Source organism: Geotrypetes seraphini, chromosome 9, assembly GCF_902459505.1.
Source record: "Geotrypetes seraphini chromosome 9, aGeoSer1.1, whole genome shotgun sequence".
Lineage (NCBI taxonomy): Eukaryota > Metazoa > Chordata > Amphibia > Gymnophiona > Dermophiidae > Geotrypetes > Geotrypetes seraphini.
This window is the reverse complement of record NC_047092.1, coordinates 33,887,993-33,904,910: the sequence shown is the minus strand read 5'-3', so window position 1 is coordinate 33,904,910 and position 16,918 is coordinate 33,887,993. Positions and strand designations below refer to the sequence as shown.

General features: G+C 40.2%; 1 protein-coding gene across 1 annotated transcript in view; it reads right to left on the bottom strand.

Annotated features, from left to right (window-relative positions):
• Positions 1 to 9,729: 9,729 nt before the first annotated feature.
• Positions 9,730 to 16,918, bottom strand: part of LOC117366890 — a 108,407-nt gene continuing 101,218 nt past the window's right edge. The window contains exons 14-15 of the mRNA XM_033958866.1: positions 12,751 to 12,851; positions 9,730 to 11,005 (exon numbers count right to left, since the gene is read on the bottom strand). Coding sequence (XP_033814757.1) covers positions 10,943 to 11,005; positions 12,751 to 12,851 — 164 coding nt within the window. The 3' untranslated portion in view covers positions 9,730 to 10,942. The remainder of the gene's footprint in view (positions 11,006 to 12,750; positions 12,852 to 16,918) is intronic.

Genomic DNA, 16,918 nt, shown 5'->3' with positions numbered 1-16,918 from the left:
ATGCATGAGAGAGATTTTCATATAATGGAAGCGACAGGTATGCAAATCTCTCTCATGCATATTCATTAGGGATATCTTGAAAACCCAACTGGCTGGGGGTCCCCCAGGACAGGGTTTGGGAACCACTGTGATAGATGATGGCAGAAAAGACCAATTGGCCACTCTAGTCTGCCCAGTTTTCTGGTCTACTCTGCATAGGCTATATCCCAGCCCTTTTGCGGATGATACCAAGATTTGTAACAGAGTAGACACTGAGGAGGGAGTGGAAAACATGAAAAAGGATCTACAAAAGTGAGAGGAATGGTCTAAAACAGGGGTAGGGAACTCCAGTCCTCGAGAGCCGTATTCCAGTCGGGTTTCCAGGATTTCCCCAATGAATATGCATTGAAAGCAGTGCATGCAAATAGATCTCATGCATATAAAGCCCGACTGGAATACGGCTCTTGAGGACTGGAGTTCCCTATCCCTGGTCTAAAATCTGGCAACTAAAATTCAATGCAAAGAAATGTAGTGTAATGCATTTGGGGATTAATAATCGGAAGGAGCCGTATATGCTGAGAAGGGAGAGGCTGATATGCACAGATGGGGAGAGGGACCTTGGGGTGATAGTGTCTAAAGATCTAAAGGCGAAAAAACAGTGCGACAAGGCCGTGGCTGCTGCCAGAAGGATGCTGGGCTGTATAGAGAGGCGTAACCAGTAAATGAATGAAGGTGTTGATGCCCCTATACAAGTCATTGGTGAGGCCCCACTTGGAGTATTGTGTTCAGTTTTGGAGACTGTATCTGGCAAAGGACACAAAAAGGCTTGAAGCGGTCTAGAGGAGGGCGACGAAAATGATAGGCTTGCGACAAAAGACTTACGAGAAGAAATGGAAGCCCTGAATATGTATACCTTAGAGGAAAGGAGGGACAGGGGAGATATGATTCAGACGTTCAAATACTTGAAAGGTATTAACGTAGAACAAAGTCTTTTCCAGAGAAAGGAAAATGGTAAAACCAGAGGACATAATTTGAGGTTGAGGGGTGGGAGACTCAAGAGCAATGTAAGGAAATTCTTCTTTACGGAGAAGGTATGGATGCCTGGAATGCGCTCCTGAGAGAGGTGGAGAGGAAAACGGTGACAGAATTCAAAAAAGCATGGGATGAACACAGAGAATCTAAAATCAGAAAATAATAGTAAATATTGAAGAACTAAGGCCAGTACTGGGCAGACTTGCACAGTCTGTGTCTGTATATGGCTGTTTGGTGGCGGATGGGCTGGGGAGGGCTTCAATAGCTGGAAGGGTGTACAGTAGATGGACTGGAGTGAGCTTTGATGGAGACTTCAGTAGTTGGAACCTAAGAACAGTACCGGGCAGAGCTTTGGATTCTTGCCCAGAAATACATAAGAAGAAGAAAAAAAAAACCCCCAACAAATTTTTAGATTGAATCAGGTTGGGCAGACTAGATGGACCATTCAGGTCTTTATCTGCCGTCATCTACTATGTTACTAATAAAATATGGAAAAAGATATACACAAGGAACCTTCCTTATAAAACTGTATTTGGTTCCACTGATAAATTTACTATCAGTTACTAAAATATGCTACTGTATTATTAAATAGGTCAGACTGCATAAAATGGGGTATGTGGTAAAATAAACACACATTAACACTATTAAAAAGCATTAATTCAGTAGTGTGTGTAACCCTAGCTGAATATTTTAAAGGACTTTTTATTTTGAAAAATTATATGTTATAATACTGTGTGATAGCTGAAGAGCTGCACAAAATATGCTTTAACATTATACACAAACACTGACTGTGTGTTTTGGCCTATAAAAAAAAGGCAGATATTAAAACCAAGGCACTGTAAGCTCAAACACTTTATTTCATAACAATAGATAAACAGAAGTCTCAGAACATTCAAACAAGAAATGAAAAAAATATCTTTCAGAATGTAAAAAAGTTTTTAGAGGTTTTATACAATAAGTACAGTTGATTTTGAAGAGGACACATGAATTGATGCAGAGCAAATTTAAGGTCTATGGTTTGTTTTGTTTCCATGGCATTGACCAGTAGTGTTGGCTTATTCTTCCAGATACGACTTAAACTACTTCTTGTTGAATATCATGGGAAACATTCTTGTCATAGAAATTTGCTTCCCTCACAACTTCCCTGAAACTAACTTACATTTAGGAAGCAGATATACCGAATATTTTTTGTTTAATAATCGCCTTCGTTAGGAGAAACACAGACGTGTCGAGAGCTTGATGCGATCCTGGAGTTTTAAGTGTCCCACTTAAGAACATAAGAATTGCCTCTGCCGGGGCAGACCAGGGGTCCATCGTGCCCGGCAGTCCGCTCCCGCGGCGGCCCCCCCTGTTATCCCCTTCGCTTCCAGGAAGTTATCCAGTCCCTTTTTGAACCCCAGAATTGTACTCTGTCTTATCACCTCTTCGGGAAGCGCGTTCCAGGTGTCTACCACCTGAATCTACCTCCTCTCAGTTTTTCTGAATGACCTCTTGTTTTTGTTGTCCCCGCTAGTTTTTTTGTTGTTTGCTACATGGGACGTTGTTTCTCCTGTTTTGTCTCCTTGTTTAATAAAGCAGCATGAATTATTAGATCCTGGAGCTGTCACAGCCTTGGATAAAATAGCTTTTTCAAGAACTTTCAGAAACATAACCCCATCATTATATTTTTAACTGGCTGAAGAGGTGAAGGAAGTATCCCACTTTGATCACTGACATGCCTTGCAACGTGTTAATGGCCACTGTGTGCTAGAGCCGGCCACTGTAGCTGCATAAAGGTTTAGGGAATGAGAACTGGGAGGATTATGGGCAAAGAGTAGGCATGGACCGCACACTGCAGTTAGTACCCAGTGCGAGGGTGATTTGAAAAGTTTGGTAAAAAAAACACCCCACTCAAGTTAAACAATTTTTTAAAAATAAAAACTGTTATATTTCTCAACATAGGGCCTCTTCTATTCTAGCGCAGAGAGCTGTGCTGAATGGCCCGTACTGCTCCCGACGCTCGTAGAGTTCCTATGACTGTCGGGAACAGCGTGGGCCATTCAGTGCAGCTCTCTGTGCTAAAAACTGTTAGTGCAGTTTAATAGACGAGGGAGATAGTCGCCATACAGGGCTGTACACTTACCCCACTTTTCAAACTGCTCTTGAATTTACTGCACACCATTCACTTGTGTAATTACGGTGTCAGGTCAAAAGTGCGCCGGGACAAAGGCGCGCGCAGACAATTGAGTGCAGCGCGGAGGCGCGCACGGCAGAAAATTACTGTTTTTAGGGCTCCGATGGGGGAGGCGTGGGGGGAACCCCCCTCACTTTACTTAATAGAGATCGCGCCGTGTTGTGGGGGGTGTGGGGGGTTGTAACCCCCCACATTTTACTGAAAACTTCACTTTTTCCCTGTTTTTAGGGAAAAAGTTAAGTTTACAGTAAAATGTGGAGGGTTACAACCCCCAAAACCCCCCACAACGCCAGCGCGATCTCTATTAAGTAAACTGGGGGGGCTCCCCAACAAAACCCCCCATCGGAGCCCCTAAAAACTGTAATTTTCTTCGGCGCGTGCCTCCATCTTGCTTTCAGTTGTCGGCGCGCGCCTTTGTCTTTCGCGGGGTTGTCTATGAACCGTAATTACTGCCTTCTCTTGTAGAGGTGGTAACTGCATCAGAACCAAACACAAATATTGACTTAACATGCAGTCACAAGCACATCTGTTTGGTAACTGTACTATGCATGACCTTTGCGTTAGCGCACTTTCATTTTTGCTTTTAAAGTGCAATAAATCCCAAAAACTTTATCTCCTGCCGCAATCCAGTCGGCTTTTCAGGATTTCCCCAATGAATATGCAGGAGATCTATGTGCATGCACTGCTTTCAATGCATATTCATTGGGGAAATCCTGAAAACCCGACTGGATTGCGGCCCTCAAGGAGGGACTTTGAGATCCCTGGGCTAGAGGTACCCAAATAGACTGTAAGCTTTTTAGGACAGGGATTTAATACACATGACCACTTATCACCTTTATATAGTACTGAATTAAAAATGATAATTTTGTTTAGCAGGCAGTAGAACAGGGTGGTCCACGGCTTGACCAATATTTTATTCAATATATCGTCAGCAACAAGAGTATGTGGTTAGGACCGGGCATTGGTTTATTGGGCCTCTTGAACTAGAACGGTATTCTGCTGCCTAATTTTGCTCATGCCTTTTTCTTAGTAGCTCAAGGTGAGCTGAGTTGCATCTAGGTATAGTAGATCATTCCCTGAGCTCAAAGGGCTTACAATCTAGGGCTCTTACTTCTACATATTCAAACAGATATGGCATCAGAATACCTTGTTCAGACACTTATACAAAACATTTGGCATCAGAATACTGTTGCTTAAGAAAAGCAACATCTTCAGGGCTAACTCCACTTATGGACAAGGTGAGGCCCTGGCCCAGGGTACTGGTGATAAAAGGCGCTAAAATCCCAGTCTGGTCTACCTTCAGACTTCTAGAGGGATAGATGCTGGATTGTGATTTTGACACCTTTTATCATCAGTGCCCTGAGTCAGTGCCTCACTTGGTCCAGCAGGAGGGGGAGACTTGAGAGAGAGGGGGTGCCAACGCAAAACTTGCTCAGGGTGCTACAGTCCCTTAAGCTTGTCCTGAATATCATTAAGATAAGGAATGTAAAGCATAAGGAAAACTGCTATGGTTGGCTGTACAACTCCAAGCAATGCCTTCAGACAATAAAGGAGATTACCAGCAACAGGAGCCATCAAGTGAGATATTTACTCTATGATGAGCCTACGCTTTTCGGAAAGAATTAAAGACCACTCTGTTCAAAAAATTTATTTCTTAGCTAGACTTCCTCCCCCCCTCTCAAAGCTACCGCTCACCATACTGAATCCACTTTTTCCCCATTAACGGTACTTTGTATTCCGTATTCTCTGACTCTTCAATGTCTTCTTCACCATTTGTATTCTGTTATTCGCTGGCTTTCCAACCATTTTAATATAATATGTTAAAATTATATTGTAATCTATGTATATCATTCTTCTTGCCAATATGCACCATTGTAATCTCTGATCGCTCTGTGACCTCTTCTTTATCTGTATGTTGTAATTCGCTGACTGTACAGCTATTCTTCTCTGTGAACCGCCTAGAAGTCGCAAGATTAAGGCGGTATAGAAAAATAAAGTTATTATTATTATTACCCACAATATTATGCTTATTTTAAGCTTGGGTACATTACTGGCCTAGTTTACAGATGCCAGAGAAGTACCAGATACCCTTTAGAAGCAAACATTCATTCATAATAATTATTTGAGATCATAAACTGCAAGGACAGAAGTTCAACGAACAAGACCACACAGGGAATGGCTGAATTATACAATTTTTCTTTAAAAGAAGGTAAGAAGGTAAAGGGGAAAGAAGTGATATCACCCTTCTGAATGGTCACATAGATGTGGAGCTCCCATTGAGCCTCTCTAATTGGCGATAATATGGAGTTCCAGATCAAACAATTTGGGAGCTTTTAGGCTTAATATAACCTGTCTTACGTTGGACAGCTTCCATGGTAGGGAAGAAGTCATAACCAGACCTCCAGGCATTTGCATTCAGTTAGAAAACATGAAAGAGAAGAGCAAGGGCGCCTGGGGAGCATGATCCAGAGGGGCTGGAAGATTACCTAGCCTCCAGCAAAGAGAATCTGAAAGCCTGGATAGAAGAAATAAAATCTACAATAGTGAGCATAGTGTCAAAGGCCTACATAAGAAAACTGATAATGGCAAGCGCCTAAATGACTTTGAGGAATGAGTCATCACATTTGACCACAAGGTGGTCGACCTACAGAAGCAGTGTGATCATTTGAAAACCAGCTATGATGATCAGCTTTTGAAGATTGAAGACAGTGAAAACCAGATGCGCAGAAACAATTTAAGAGCACCGGTTGTGCCAGAGCCTTTACAGAAGTGTGATGTGGCAGCCATCAAGCAAAAAGCGTGCCATCAATTTCTGTTGGCTGCAAACCCTGAGGAGGACTTTATCTTCTATATGTCCCAAGCCACAGGACAGGCCAAGGGATATAGTGGCTTGCTGTTTCCACTTCCTCCACATGTTGCATGTGGTGCAAAATGTGGGCCACATCTTACTGGATGGAGTTAAAGTTGAGCTCTTCGTTGATATATCTGTGATTACATTGCACCATCACAGAGAGTTTTGAGTGGTCACATGTGTCTGCTAAAAATATTTGCTATCGATGGCACTACCCATTTGGATTATAATTTTCACTCCACAATAAGCTTCATCAGATTGCAATGATCAAGAAATGGATCAAGAAATGTTTGGCTTTGCTCTTGTTCATCTGGTTTAATTTGCCTATTGGGATATTGAGCAGAGGGTTGCTGGGATTTCTTGAAGTAACATCATTCTTCCTATGGTCTGATTATCCAATAGCCTCCACTTAAGAGGTGAGGGTGTGGGATGAGGGGGAAGGGAGAGTGTAAACAGGGTTTGAGTTGGAAGGGAATATGGTTAGCTAATAAGATTGGGCAGGAAGATGGGTTGTGACTGCAGGTATGGCTGAGAGAATGGGGGATGAATGTGTTGTCTGCATGTATTGTGATACAGTGCAAGAGGGATTTGGATGTGATAGGTGGATTAAGCTAGATGGAAGCTTTATTGGTACAACTTAAACAAGTCTGTGTATCTATGAATGTCCAGGAATTAAAGTCTCCCAGAAAATGGCAATTGTATTTTAAAGATAAAGACAGATTGCACGTGTCTGTTGGATTTGTTCACAGACTAATCTACTTCCCAGGTATTTCTCACATAAAAAAGAGAGATATTCTTTCACCTCCAAGAGTCAAATCCAAAACGAATGGTGCGGCAATAGTTTTTGCAAATGCAGTGTCAACAGAAGAGAGGGAGATATCTATTTTGAAGGTCACTATTGGAGGGCAGCTTTATTCACTTTTAAATATTTATGCCCCCAATAGTGACTAGGGTTTGTTTTTTTTCAACAAATTAGCCAGCTTATTGGTGAGAAAGCAGAGGGTAATTTGCTCACTGGAGGGGATTTCAATAAGGCCCTAAATACAGCGCAGGCCAACTCAGCTTGGGTGGCGGGATATTGCAAAGCTGATAGGGAAATACTATGTAAACTTATTACTGAATGGGATTTGATAGATATTTGGCAATTTCAACACCATGTTGATAAAGACTATACCCATTTCTCGAGTGTACACAATTCCTACTCCAGGACTAATATGTAAAGATCTACTTAATGTGATTACAACATGCAGCACAGAATCAAGGGTCTGGTCTGATCATGCTCCCATGAGCTTTACTATATCATTGGTGTAATTACCTATAGCGCAGAGATTTTGGAGACTGGATGACAGTATTCTTTTGGAACTCCAGAATGTGCAATAGGTTGAAGCTCACCTGAAGGAAAATTTTGAGTTTAATGAACCTGATGAAGTTTCAAGATGAGTTTTGTTGGTGTTTGATATTTTTTTCCATTCAGCATGTGGTTGTTATTCTTCTTGATGAAGTTTCACCATCCACATTCTGGGAAGGTCTAAAGGCTATACTCCGTGGCCAGCTTATATCGTTAAAAATGCACAAATTTTGGGAATGCGCTCAGAAGAAAATTTTCTTGAGACAGCTGTTTGAGCATATGATGGTGAGGGGCAGTGGACGGAGAAGTATTACCAGGTTTTATAAAGCTTTGCTTTCTTTCTCTCTTCCCCAAGCCTACAAAGTATAAGCTGACATGGGAGACTTTTCTAGGTAGACAATATGCACATAAAGGCTAGGAGAAGGCTCTTCAATTTTTACTGCAAATTTCCATCAATATGATTCAGTAATTCACAAGTTGTAAAGAACACAGGCTGATCTTTACTGTATCATATCATATGCCTGAGCTTTAAAGTCCCTGAGGCAGACACCGAAACAAGGCTCTCATCGGACATTTCACTGGAAGTAGGCAACAGATAAGTTTGCAACTTTTAAGTGATGCTTTTTTTGTATAGCGCTTTTCAATTTCAATCTCATTTGAACTTAAGAATTATTATTTTCACATTGGCACTAATAAACTATGGTATATGAATGGACACTGAGAGACATTGAATTTAGAATATAAGATACAGCCAGTAGCATTTGCTGGTGGCACTTTTTTAATTATTTAAAAGAGAGAAGACTAATGATATATCTTAAGCATTTGTGATTCGGGGATTGTCCCGCATGCAGGCTATTTGAGCAGTATTCTCTGCCAAAGTTACTAAGTTCTGTCTAATATTTAAATTCACATCAAACACATTTCATTGTGGTCCAGTGCCCATTCATTCATGTGTTGATAGGCGTTCCAAGGTCTTTGGATTCAGTATATATTATTGCCATTACTATATATAACGTATGCTTTTCATAATAAAAAGCTCTTTACCTACTATGTCCTGGGTCCACTCCTTTTCAACATATTCATTGGGGATCTGACTCAAGGGCTTAAAGGTAAAATAACACTATTCGCCGATGACGCCAAACTATGTAATATAGTAAGTGAATGCAGTTTACAGAATTATATGGCGCAGGACCTGCTTACATTGGAAAGTTGGTCCTCAACCTGGCAGCTAGGCTTCAATGCTAAGAAATGTAAGGTCATGCACCTCGGAAGCGGAAATCCATGCAGGACGTACTTCTTGAACGGAGAAACTTTAACTAGGACTTCAGCAGAACGAGATTTAGGAGTAATCATCAGTGCAGACATGAAAACTGCCAATCAAGTGGAAAAGGCTTCATCTAAGGCAAGGCAGATATTGGGTTGTATCAACAGAAGTTTCGTCAGCCGAAAGCCTGAAGTCATAATGCCGTTGTACAGGGCCATGGTGAGACCTCATCTGGAGTAGTGTGCAATTCTGGAGGCCACATTACAGTAAAGATGTGCGCAGAATTGAATCGGTTCAGCGGACGGCCACCAGGATGATCTCGGGGCTCAAGGGTCTCTCGTATGAAGAGAGACTGAACAAATTGCAGCTCTACACTCTTGAGGAACGTAGGGAGAGGGGAGACATGATCGAAACATTTAAGTACCTCACGGGACGTGTCGAAGTGGAAGATTATATTTTCTTTCTCAAGGGACCCTCGGCCACAAGAGGGCACCCACTCAAACTCAGGGGCGGAAAATTTCATGGCAACACCAGAAAGTATTTCTTCACAGAGAGAATGGTTGATCATTGGAACAAGCTTCCAGTGCAGGTGATCGAGGCAGACAGCGTGCCAGACTTTAAGAATAAATGGGATACCCATGTGGGATCCCTACGAGGGTCAAGATAAGAAAATTGGGTCATTAGCACATAGACAGGGGGGTGGGTAAGCAGAGTGGGCAGACTTGATGGGCTGTAGCCCTTTTCTGCCGTCATCTTTCTATGTTTCTATTATACTATAAAACATTTAATTATTCTTATGTTCTTTGTGGGAGATATAGAATAATCCATGGATAACTGTTAATAGCCAATAGCTGTTTACCTCAGAGGCTAAGTTAATGATGATGGTGTGATTACAATCCTTGCATTTGTGTGTGTGAATAATATCTACAGCTCTACTCTTAATCTGGTTATTAATGGATAATCATCAAGGATTGTTAAATTTTCAGCAATTTTCCTCAAGTTATTTATTTTTGCAAACTCTAATCACACCACAGAAAACCAGACCCAACTGGTAACATTAGGATAAAGGGAGGAGTTTTAGATCATGATCATAGATTTAATTTAAAACAAAATGAGGAAAATTACAGCAAATTCAAATACAATCGAGTGCTAAGTACTGGATTACAGGAAGACTTTTAGACAGCAGAGAGTTTGCACTGCAGTCTGATTTTTAAAAATTGGGCTAAAAGAATCCATCTGCTCTTGCTTTCAGAACAGCAACTTTTCAGAAGTGCTCTTAGGAAACCAGCGACATCTTTGCTCAAAGTAAGCTCACAATCCAAACCTGAGAGAATATAGAGCATGTGACCTCTACTAGTATCTGCTTCTGCCAAGCAATAGAGAGGGCAAAAGATGCAGCAAAGGTTATGACGTATAAAGAATTATTAACTTTATTCTCCTGCCCCGACTGTGCAATGAACACCAAAAAGCACATCATTTCTATAATTTTCATTCCATTTTTAGGTGTCAGCATGCATACTTTCTTGTGGCTTTTTCTCTTTAAATACTATCCTGAAAAAGGGTCAAACCTTGTGGCACAGAAACGCAGGTGAGGTCAATATTCAGAAATTGAAAATAAAAAAACAAACCAAAACAATCAATGCTGTAATAGTAAAAATGCTAGCATATAACAGAAAGCATGCAAAAGAAACCCTTTTTTTAACAACAAACATAATCTCTTCCTCTGTGTTGATTACAAAAATAGGAAACCTTTTATGACACTTAAATTTTATCCCTTTTCTTTCAGGTTCAATTAAGCCAAGAACAATGGCTGACTGAAAAAATTATTTAAGCATGTTTAAATCTACTAGTTTCTAGCACTGAACGATTTCTGAAATGATGCATTTGAAGACAGCGAGGAGATCTTCTAAAAGCCAGACTGAGGCAAAGTGTGACGTGGTCAACATTTCCACAGTTTCTATGACATAAACCTTGCTGAATCTTCACTTTGGTATGGAAAGCAATAGAACCATGTGAAAAATATTGTGTTGCTCAACTTTTTTGAAAATACTTCACTTGGTTTTTGTCTGAATAGTTGACACGTCACAGATATGTAAACAAATTATCAATTGCAGCCTACGCCATTTAATGGTTTCACTACGACAGAGAATATAACTAGCTCCAAAGAGCACTCAGATGTAGATTGTCATTATCAGGGCACTTTTCTTCCTGAACAAACTCATTCAAAATGCCAAAGACAGCAAAACCATTTGGACTTCATGCAGATCAGCCAAAGTCGACTGTTAGGAGTTGAACCTACTGATCTTTTTTCTCGTGGGTTTTCTCCATATGGTTCTCTTGGGTTTTCTCCATATTGTTCTGCATATACAAACAAAAACTGTTAAATGGAAACTTTGGAGCACAACAAGACTTTCTAGCACTTAGGTCACTTAGAAATAAATTCTTAGAAAATTTCACATTTACTAGTTATTGTTGTTTATGGACAATCATACATATATAATACAAAAGCCTGCAGTAAACTAAGCTGTGGTAAGTTTTTCACCTTAAGTTTTGCATTTTAAATGTGAAGCCTGTGTGGTAAATGCAATAGGCATGCCCAGCATCTGCTTGCATTTACCACACAGGATAATCACCTTTCACATGGGCCCCATGTTACATGGATTGGAAAATACCATGGAACTCCTCTTGTATGAGGGAAAGGCTAAAAAGATTAGGACTCTTTTGCTTGGAAAAAAGAGGTAACTGAGGGGGTGTTAAGAGGTCTACAAAATCCTAAATGGTGTAGAACGGGTAAAAGTGAATTGATTTTTTACTCTTTCAAAAAGTACAAAGATGAAGGAACATGGAAGTACCTTTAAAACAAATAATAGGAGGAAATATTTTTTCACTCAATGAATAATTAAGCTCTGGAACTCATTGCCAGAAGATGTGGTAACAGTGGCTAGCATATCTGGGTTTAACAAAAGTTTAGACAAGTACCTGGAGGAAAAGTCCATAGTCAGGTACTGAGACAAAAATGGGGGAAGCCACTACTTGCCTTGGGATCAATAGCATAGAATGTTGCTACTATTTGGGTTTCTGCCAGGTTCTTGTTACCTAGATTGGCCACTCTGGAAACAGGATACTGGGCGTGATGGACTTTTGGCCTGTCCCAGTATGGCAATGCTTACGTTTTTATATAAATTGTTTCCCCCTTTTTTAAAAAGTCCACCTAGTTTATTTTTTCCCCATGCCTCTCATCTGTTTTTCTGTCTTGACTATATTGTAAGCTCCCAGGAGCAGAGACTGTCCTTTATTGTGATTATGTCAATACTATTACCAATAACTCAGAAATTTTAACCCAGTCAGATTCCATTAACTCCCAAGTTATCTTAAAAAAAAAAAAAAAAAAATCACTCTGTCCTTTACACCAGAATAGCCCTACAAACAGGAAATTCTTCATCTTCTTTGTAGCTTTACTGTCCCTCAGCCCAAGTTTAGAACATACACTTCTCCCTCCATATTCGCGGTTTCAGCAATTGCGGTTTCAATTATTCACGGTTCTTAGCTTGCTGGCTCCTCCCCCAAATTACATCAGCTTGCATAGAGAAATCGCTGATTCCAAGCGTTTACAGAGAAAATCGCTGATTCCCAGCACTTTCTTCTCCATGTTTTGCCTCTCCTTCAGGAACAGGCCAGGTCTCCTACCATGTTATTCGTGGTTTCACCATATTCACAATGGTTTATAATAGAAAACAGTAAATAACATATGAAAAAGTTATTCATGATTTTTCTGTATTTGCTGGTTTGTTAATCCCCTATCACAGCGAATATGGAGGGAGAAGTGTATTTTCTCTAGAATAGATGGTATTCCTTTCTTGTTTGGTTTACTGTCACCTTGTTAATTCTAATCTCTTTCACATTTAGTTCCTGCTTGTTAAAAGAGAGACCTCAAGTAATGCACAAATGAATTTTATACATTGTGATAACTGTCATATCTGTTGCTAAAACTGAAGTGCTGTAATGAATTGCTTGTAATGCAAATATGAAAATGGTTCTTGTAGTGATATAAACATTCAGATAAAAACAGTCCATTTTTTGTGGCTAAGAAGACATATATTTACCTGAAGTTCCTCATGTTCTTTTGTAAGCCGATCATATTCTGTTAGGAGACTTCCAGATTGCTTTTTAATGGCAGACAGTTCATTTCGTGACCTGAAAAGAGCTACAAAGGCATTTAGATTTATCAAACTCTCTTTTAATGAGATTCATATAAAGAGATTAGGTTCTTACCTTGCTAATATCTTTTCTAACAGACACGTGTGTCATTCTGGACAGACAGATAATCTCCCTATGCTTGCAGGCTGTGCAGAAGAAATCCATTCCAGCTTTTCAACACCTCCTCCTTAATTAGAGAGCTCTGATGCTCCCTTCAGTTTGTACCAAAGCAGTTGACAGTCCTGTTTAGAAACAAATGCGAAGGAGGGGTACAGGGAAACTTCCTGAACTATAACATTTGTCCCTTGAAAGGAAGTCTGCTGAGGGTAGTCTTGGAGGTACAATCTCTCGTGCGGAACTGTGAGAAGATTTTGTTGGAGGGAGCGAAGTGTGCAGGATGGTAAGTATGATATCAAGTAGTTATCAAAGATTAAGTAGATCATGTCTTAAAGACCAAAAGCAAGATTTTATGTTAAGTGGTGGTTAATAGGTAACCAGTGAGCTAATTTTAGGGGGGACGTTTTTATTGGAACCTACCTATTCTTTCCTTTCCTCATGTTTCCAAATTTGTTTGTCGGAATTTTTGTGTTTTGTCCTTTTTTGTTCCTTTCCCCTTCTTATTTTATTTTTGCTTTTATTTTATTTTTTTAACATTTTATTGTAAACTGCATAGATTTACCTTGGTTTTTATATTAGAGGTATATCAATAATTTGAACTTGAATTTGTGATCAATTTATTTTTTTTTTTTACAGTTATTAGTTTTATAGAGCATTCTGTGGCTGAGATAAAATAAGCTGAGTCTTTGCTCTTGATGATGTCATAGAGAGTATCCAAGTAATCCATTCCTGCTAATAGGAGCTGGAGTAAAGGTTCGCCCTCCACCAGTACAAGCTCCTGCAACCTGACATGACTTTTGTTAACTGATCATGTAAGTGGAGGGAGAAAAGTTTTATTGAGGCTAACCTCTGATGTTTTTCGACAGACTTCTCTATTGTTTCCAATTTGCAATGGACATATGAAAGAATGAAAGGAGTTTCTGTTCCTGACGAAGACGGCAAAACAGAGCTCTGTCGGACAGTGACTGACATTCTTTTCAGAACCAGAGAAGTCTGACATTTTGTTTGTTCTGTATTTAAAGCATGCAACTGAAAGAAAATTGAAGGCATTTTTCCGAATGGAAGAGAGCACAATTAACACTTTAGTTCACATTTTGACTTTTTATTATATATTTTTTTCATCATTATTTTTTCATATATTAGTATCACATCTATGGAAGAGACAAAATGATATATGGGACAAACTCATTTAGGTTGAAGTGATTGATTACATGAGTTGTCAGCCCGAGGAATACTGCAAAAAATCCAATCGATTGCAGTTTCTCCAGTACTGAGGTCTCTTTCTCACAAGTATAATGTATCTTTGATTCACAAAATACATTTATGTAATTGTGCTGCTTCTTCTCTTTCTGGACTTTATATGGTGAAGGCTTGTTCTCTCTCCATATTTGTTGCCAATTTTTTGTTAAGTCAAGTTTACAGGAGTTTGGCAACATTGGGTTTATAGTTTTTTGGCCTTTTGATGACAGGTGCATGTCACAAAGGAAGTCGCTGCAGCTGCTTTGATTCCCAAGGCTAGCCTTTGAACTGTCTTAAGAATCACATCCACCCTGACATCTTGCATATCCTTTAATACCACACCTCCCTTACTTTGCAGGGATGTGTGTTTGGTTACCTGCACTACAAAATAATCTATCTTAGGCTAAGCGAACATCTGCTGACATTCCTGTGCCATCAGATTCAGCCAAGCCATTGTCTTGGCTACCTTTAGAGACCATTCAGGAGCATCCTGATGCTCTAGGATTAACACACTCATATCAGGATGCCAGGGAAAAGAAGATGACTGGGCTCTCACTCTTCTCAGAAAAGAGCAGGAAGCAGATGGGACCTGTTGGAAGTCCAAGTTTAACTTCCACAGAGAGCTAGCAATAAGCTCTAACAGTGCATGATTGAGGGCCACCACTGTTATCTTGTGTACTCGCACCTGCCTGTGGCCCTGCATCTCCCAGCAGGGAGAACTCGCTCTGAAATGAAAGGGCATACAGATAGACCCCTCGTCCTCCGAGTCTCCATCTGAAAGGTCCATTGGATCCTGGCCAGCCTCTGATACTGAGCTAGATGTGCCCTGGGAATCCAAACCTCCCTTGCACATCCGGGTGCGCTGCCAGACCTCCTCTGGGGATCTCGTCCATCCAGATAAGCTCTCAACATCAGATGACAAATTCAGGAGAAAATGTTATATTAGGCAGTACAGAGTCCCCTTTAGATGACTTCAGCTTGTGTCTAGGGCTCTGTGGCTTCCACGCTCCTACGCTCAGGTAGACTGCCATCCCGGGGTTCTTAAAGTAGCTGGATCTGGGAGAAGAAATCACTACCTCAATGTGACTGTTCTTCCAATGCTGAAATCGTCGGGCTACCAGTTGGACTGAAGTCTGACTGATCCTCAACCCTCGTGGACCCAGGCATGCGAAAGGGGGAAGGCAAAATGAAGATCCCTGCTGAGCCCCCTATGGATGCACTCAAGCCCCTGTGACCCAGTAGGTGAGCAAAGCTACTAGGGGACCAGAATCCGAGCTCCACAAAAGTTTCTAGAGTCTAGCTAACAGGTACCACTGAGGGATTGACCTGTCAGCTGCAGATCTCAATCTACTTATCCTCCACACAGGCAGAGTTTAGCTCTCAAAGTGGGGATCTCTAAGCACCAAAAGCCACCAAAAACTGTGATAAAGATAAAAAATAAAGAAATATACAGAACAGATCAGAAAGTCTCCTTCCAGCTCGTATGCAGAAGTAAAAACTGAAGAGAGCAGCATAGCTCTCTAGCAAAGGAGGTTGTGTTGAAATGCTGGCATGGATTCCTTTTGCAGGGCTTGCAAGCACGGGAAGATTACCCGTCTGTCCAGAATGACACACATACTGCACTAGAATAGACTTTTACACAGTATTCCTTTTAATAAGATTATGAACATTTTATTTTCATCTCCATTTAGATGAAATATGCCTGTGACTTAACTAATATATTTTCTTAATTCAAATAAGCTTAAAGCCTTTTCTAACTCCTCTTCCATTGGAAAAGCAGATACTTACCTGTAGCAGGTGTTCTCCAAGGACAGCAGGCATATATTTTCTCATGTTTCCAAGTTTATTTAATGTTTGATATACCACATTGGCAGAAGTATCTATGCGGTTTACATTTCATTAAGATAATGTAATAATTTAAGAAGGAGGATTAGAATTAGGTTGAAGTACGAAAGAGTAGTGAAAATGGATCTCCATAATTGATAGTAAAGATGAGTAAAGAATAGTGGAAAGTTAAGACTATGCTTCGGAATCTGTATTGATCTCCACTGGATCCTATATGGAAAAAGTGAGGAGAGTAAAGGAGGGATGTTAGCTAAATGTGCCTGAAAATAAGAAGGGATTAAAACGTTCAATATTGGGTTCAAGTCTGATGTGACTTGTGGACTATTGACTGAGAAAATATATTCTTTGGTGGATGCATATGTAATATATCTTACAGGAAGGACTGTGAGAAGATCTGTTGGAGGGAGTGAAATGTGCGAGATGGTAAATATGGTATCAAGCTCTTCTAAGCTATGTCTGCCAAATATGTCTTTCACTTAATTTTGTCCTATATATACTATGAATGTACCTTTGCAACCCATTCTGGGCTCCTTTGGGAGGACGGATTAAATAAATGAAGAAATAGTTATCAAAGTAGGATGGAGATCGAGTAGATTGTGTCTTAAAGACCAAAAGCAAGACCTTAAATGTTAAGTGGTGGTTAATAGGTAACCAGTGAGCTGATTTTAGGAGGGAACATGATCAAAATTTTTTTCCAGTTAGTTTAATAGAGGTATTTTGGACTAATTGTAGACTATGTAAATCTTTAAGTCTAATACTGTAATATAAGGAACTACAGTAATTGAGTGTACTAATTACTAAGGAATGGTCAAGAATATTAATAGCCAAGGAAAGCAAGAGATGTGATATCGAGTGAATGAGATGTAACTTGTA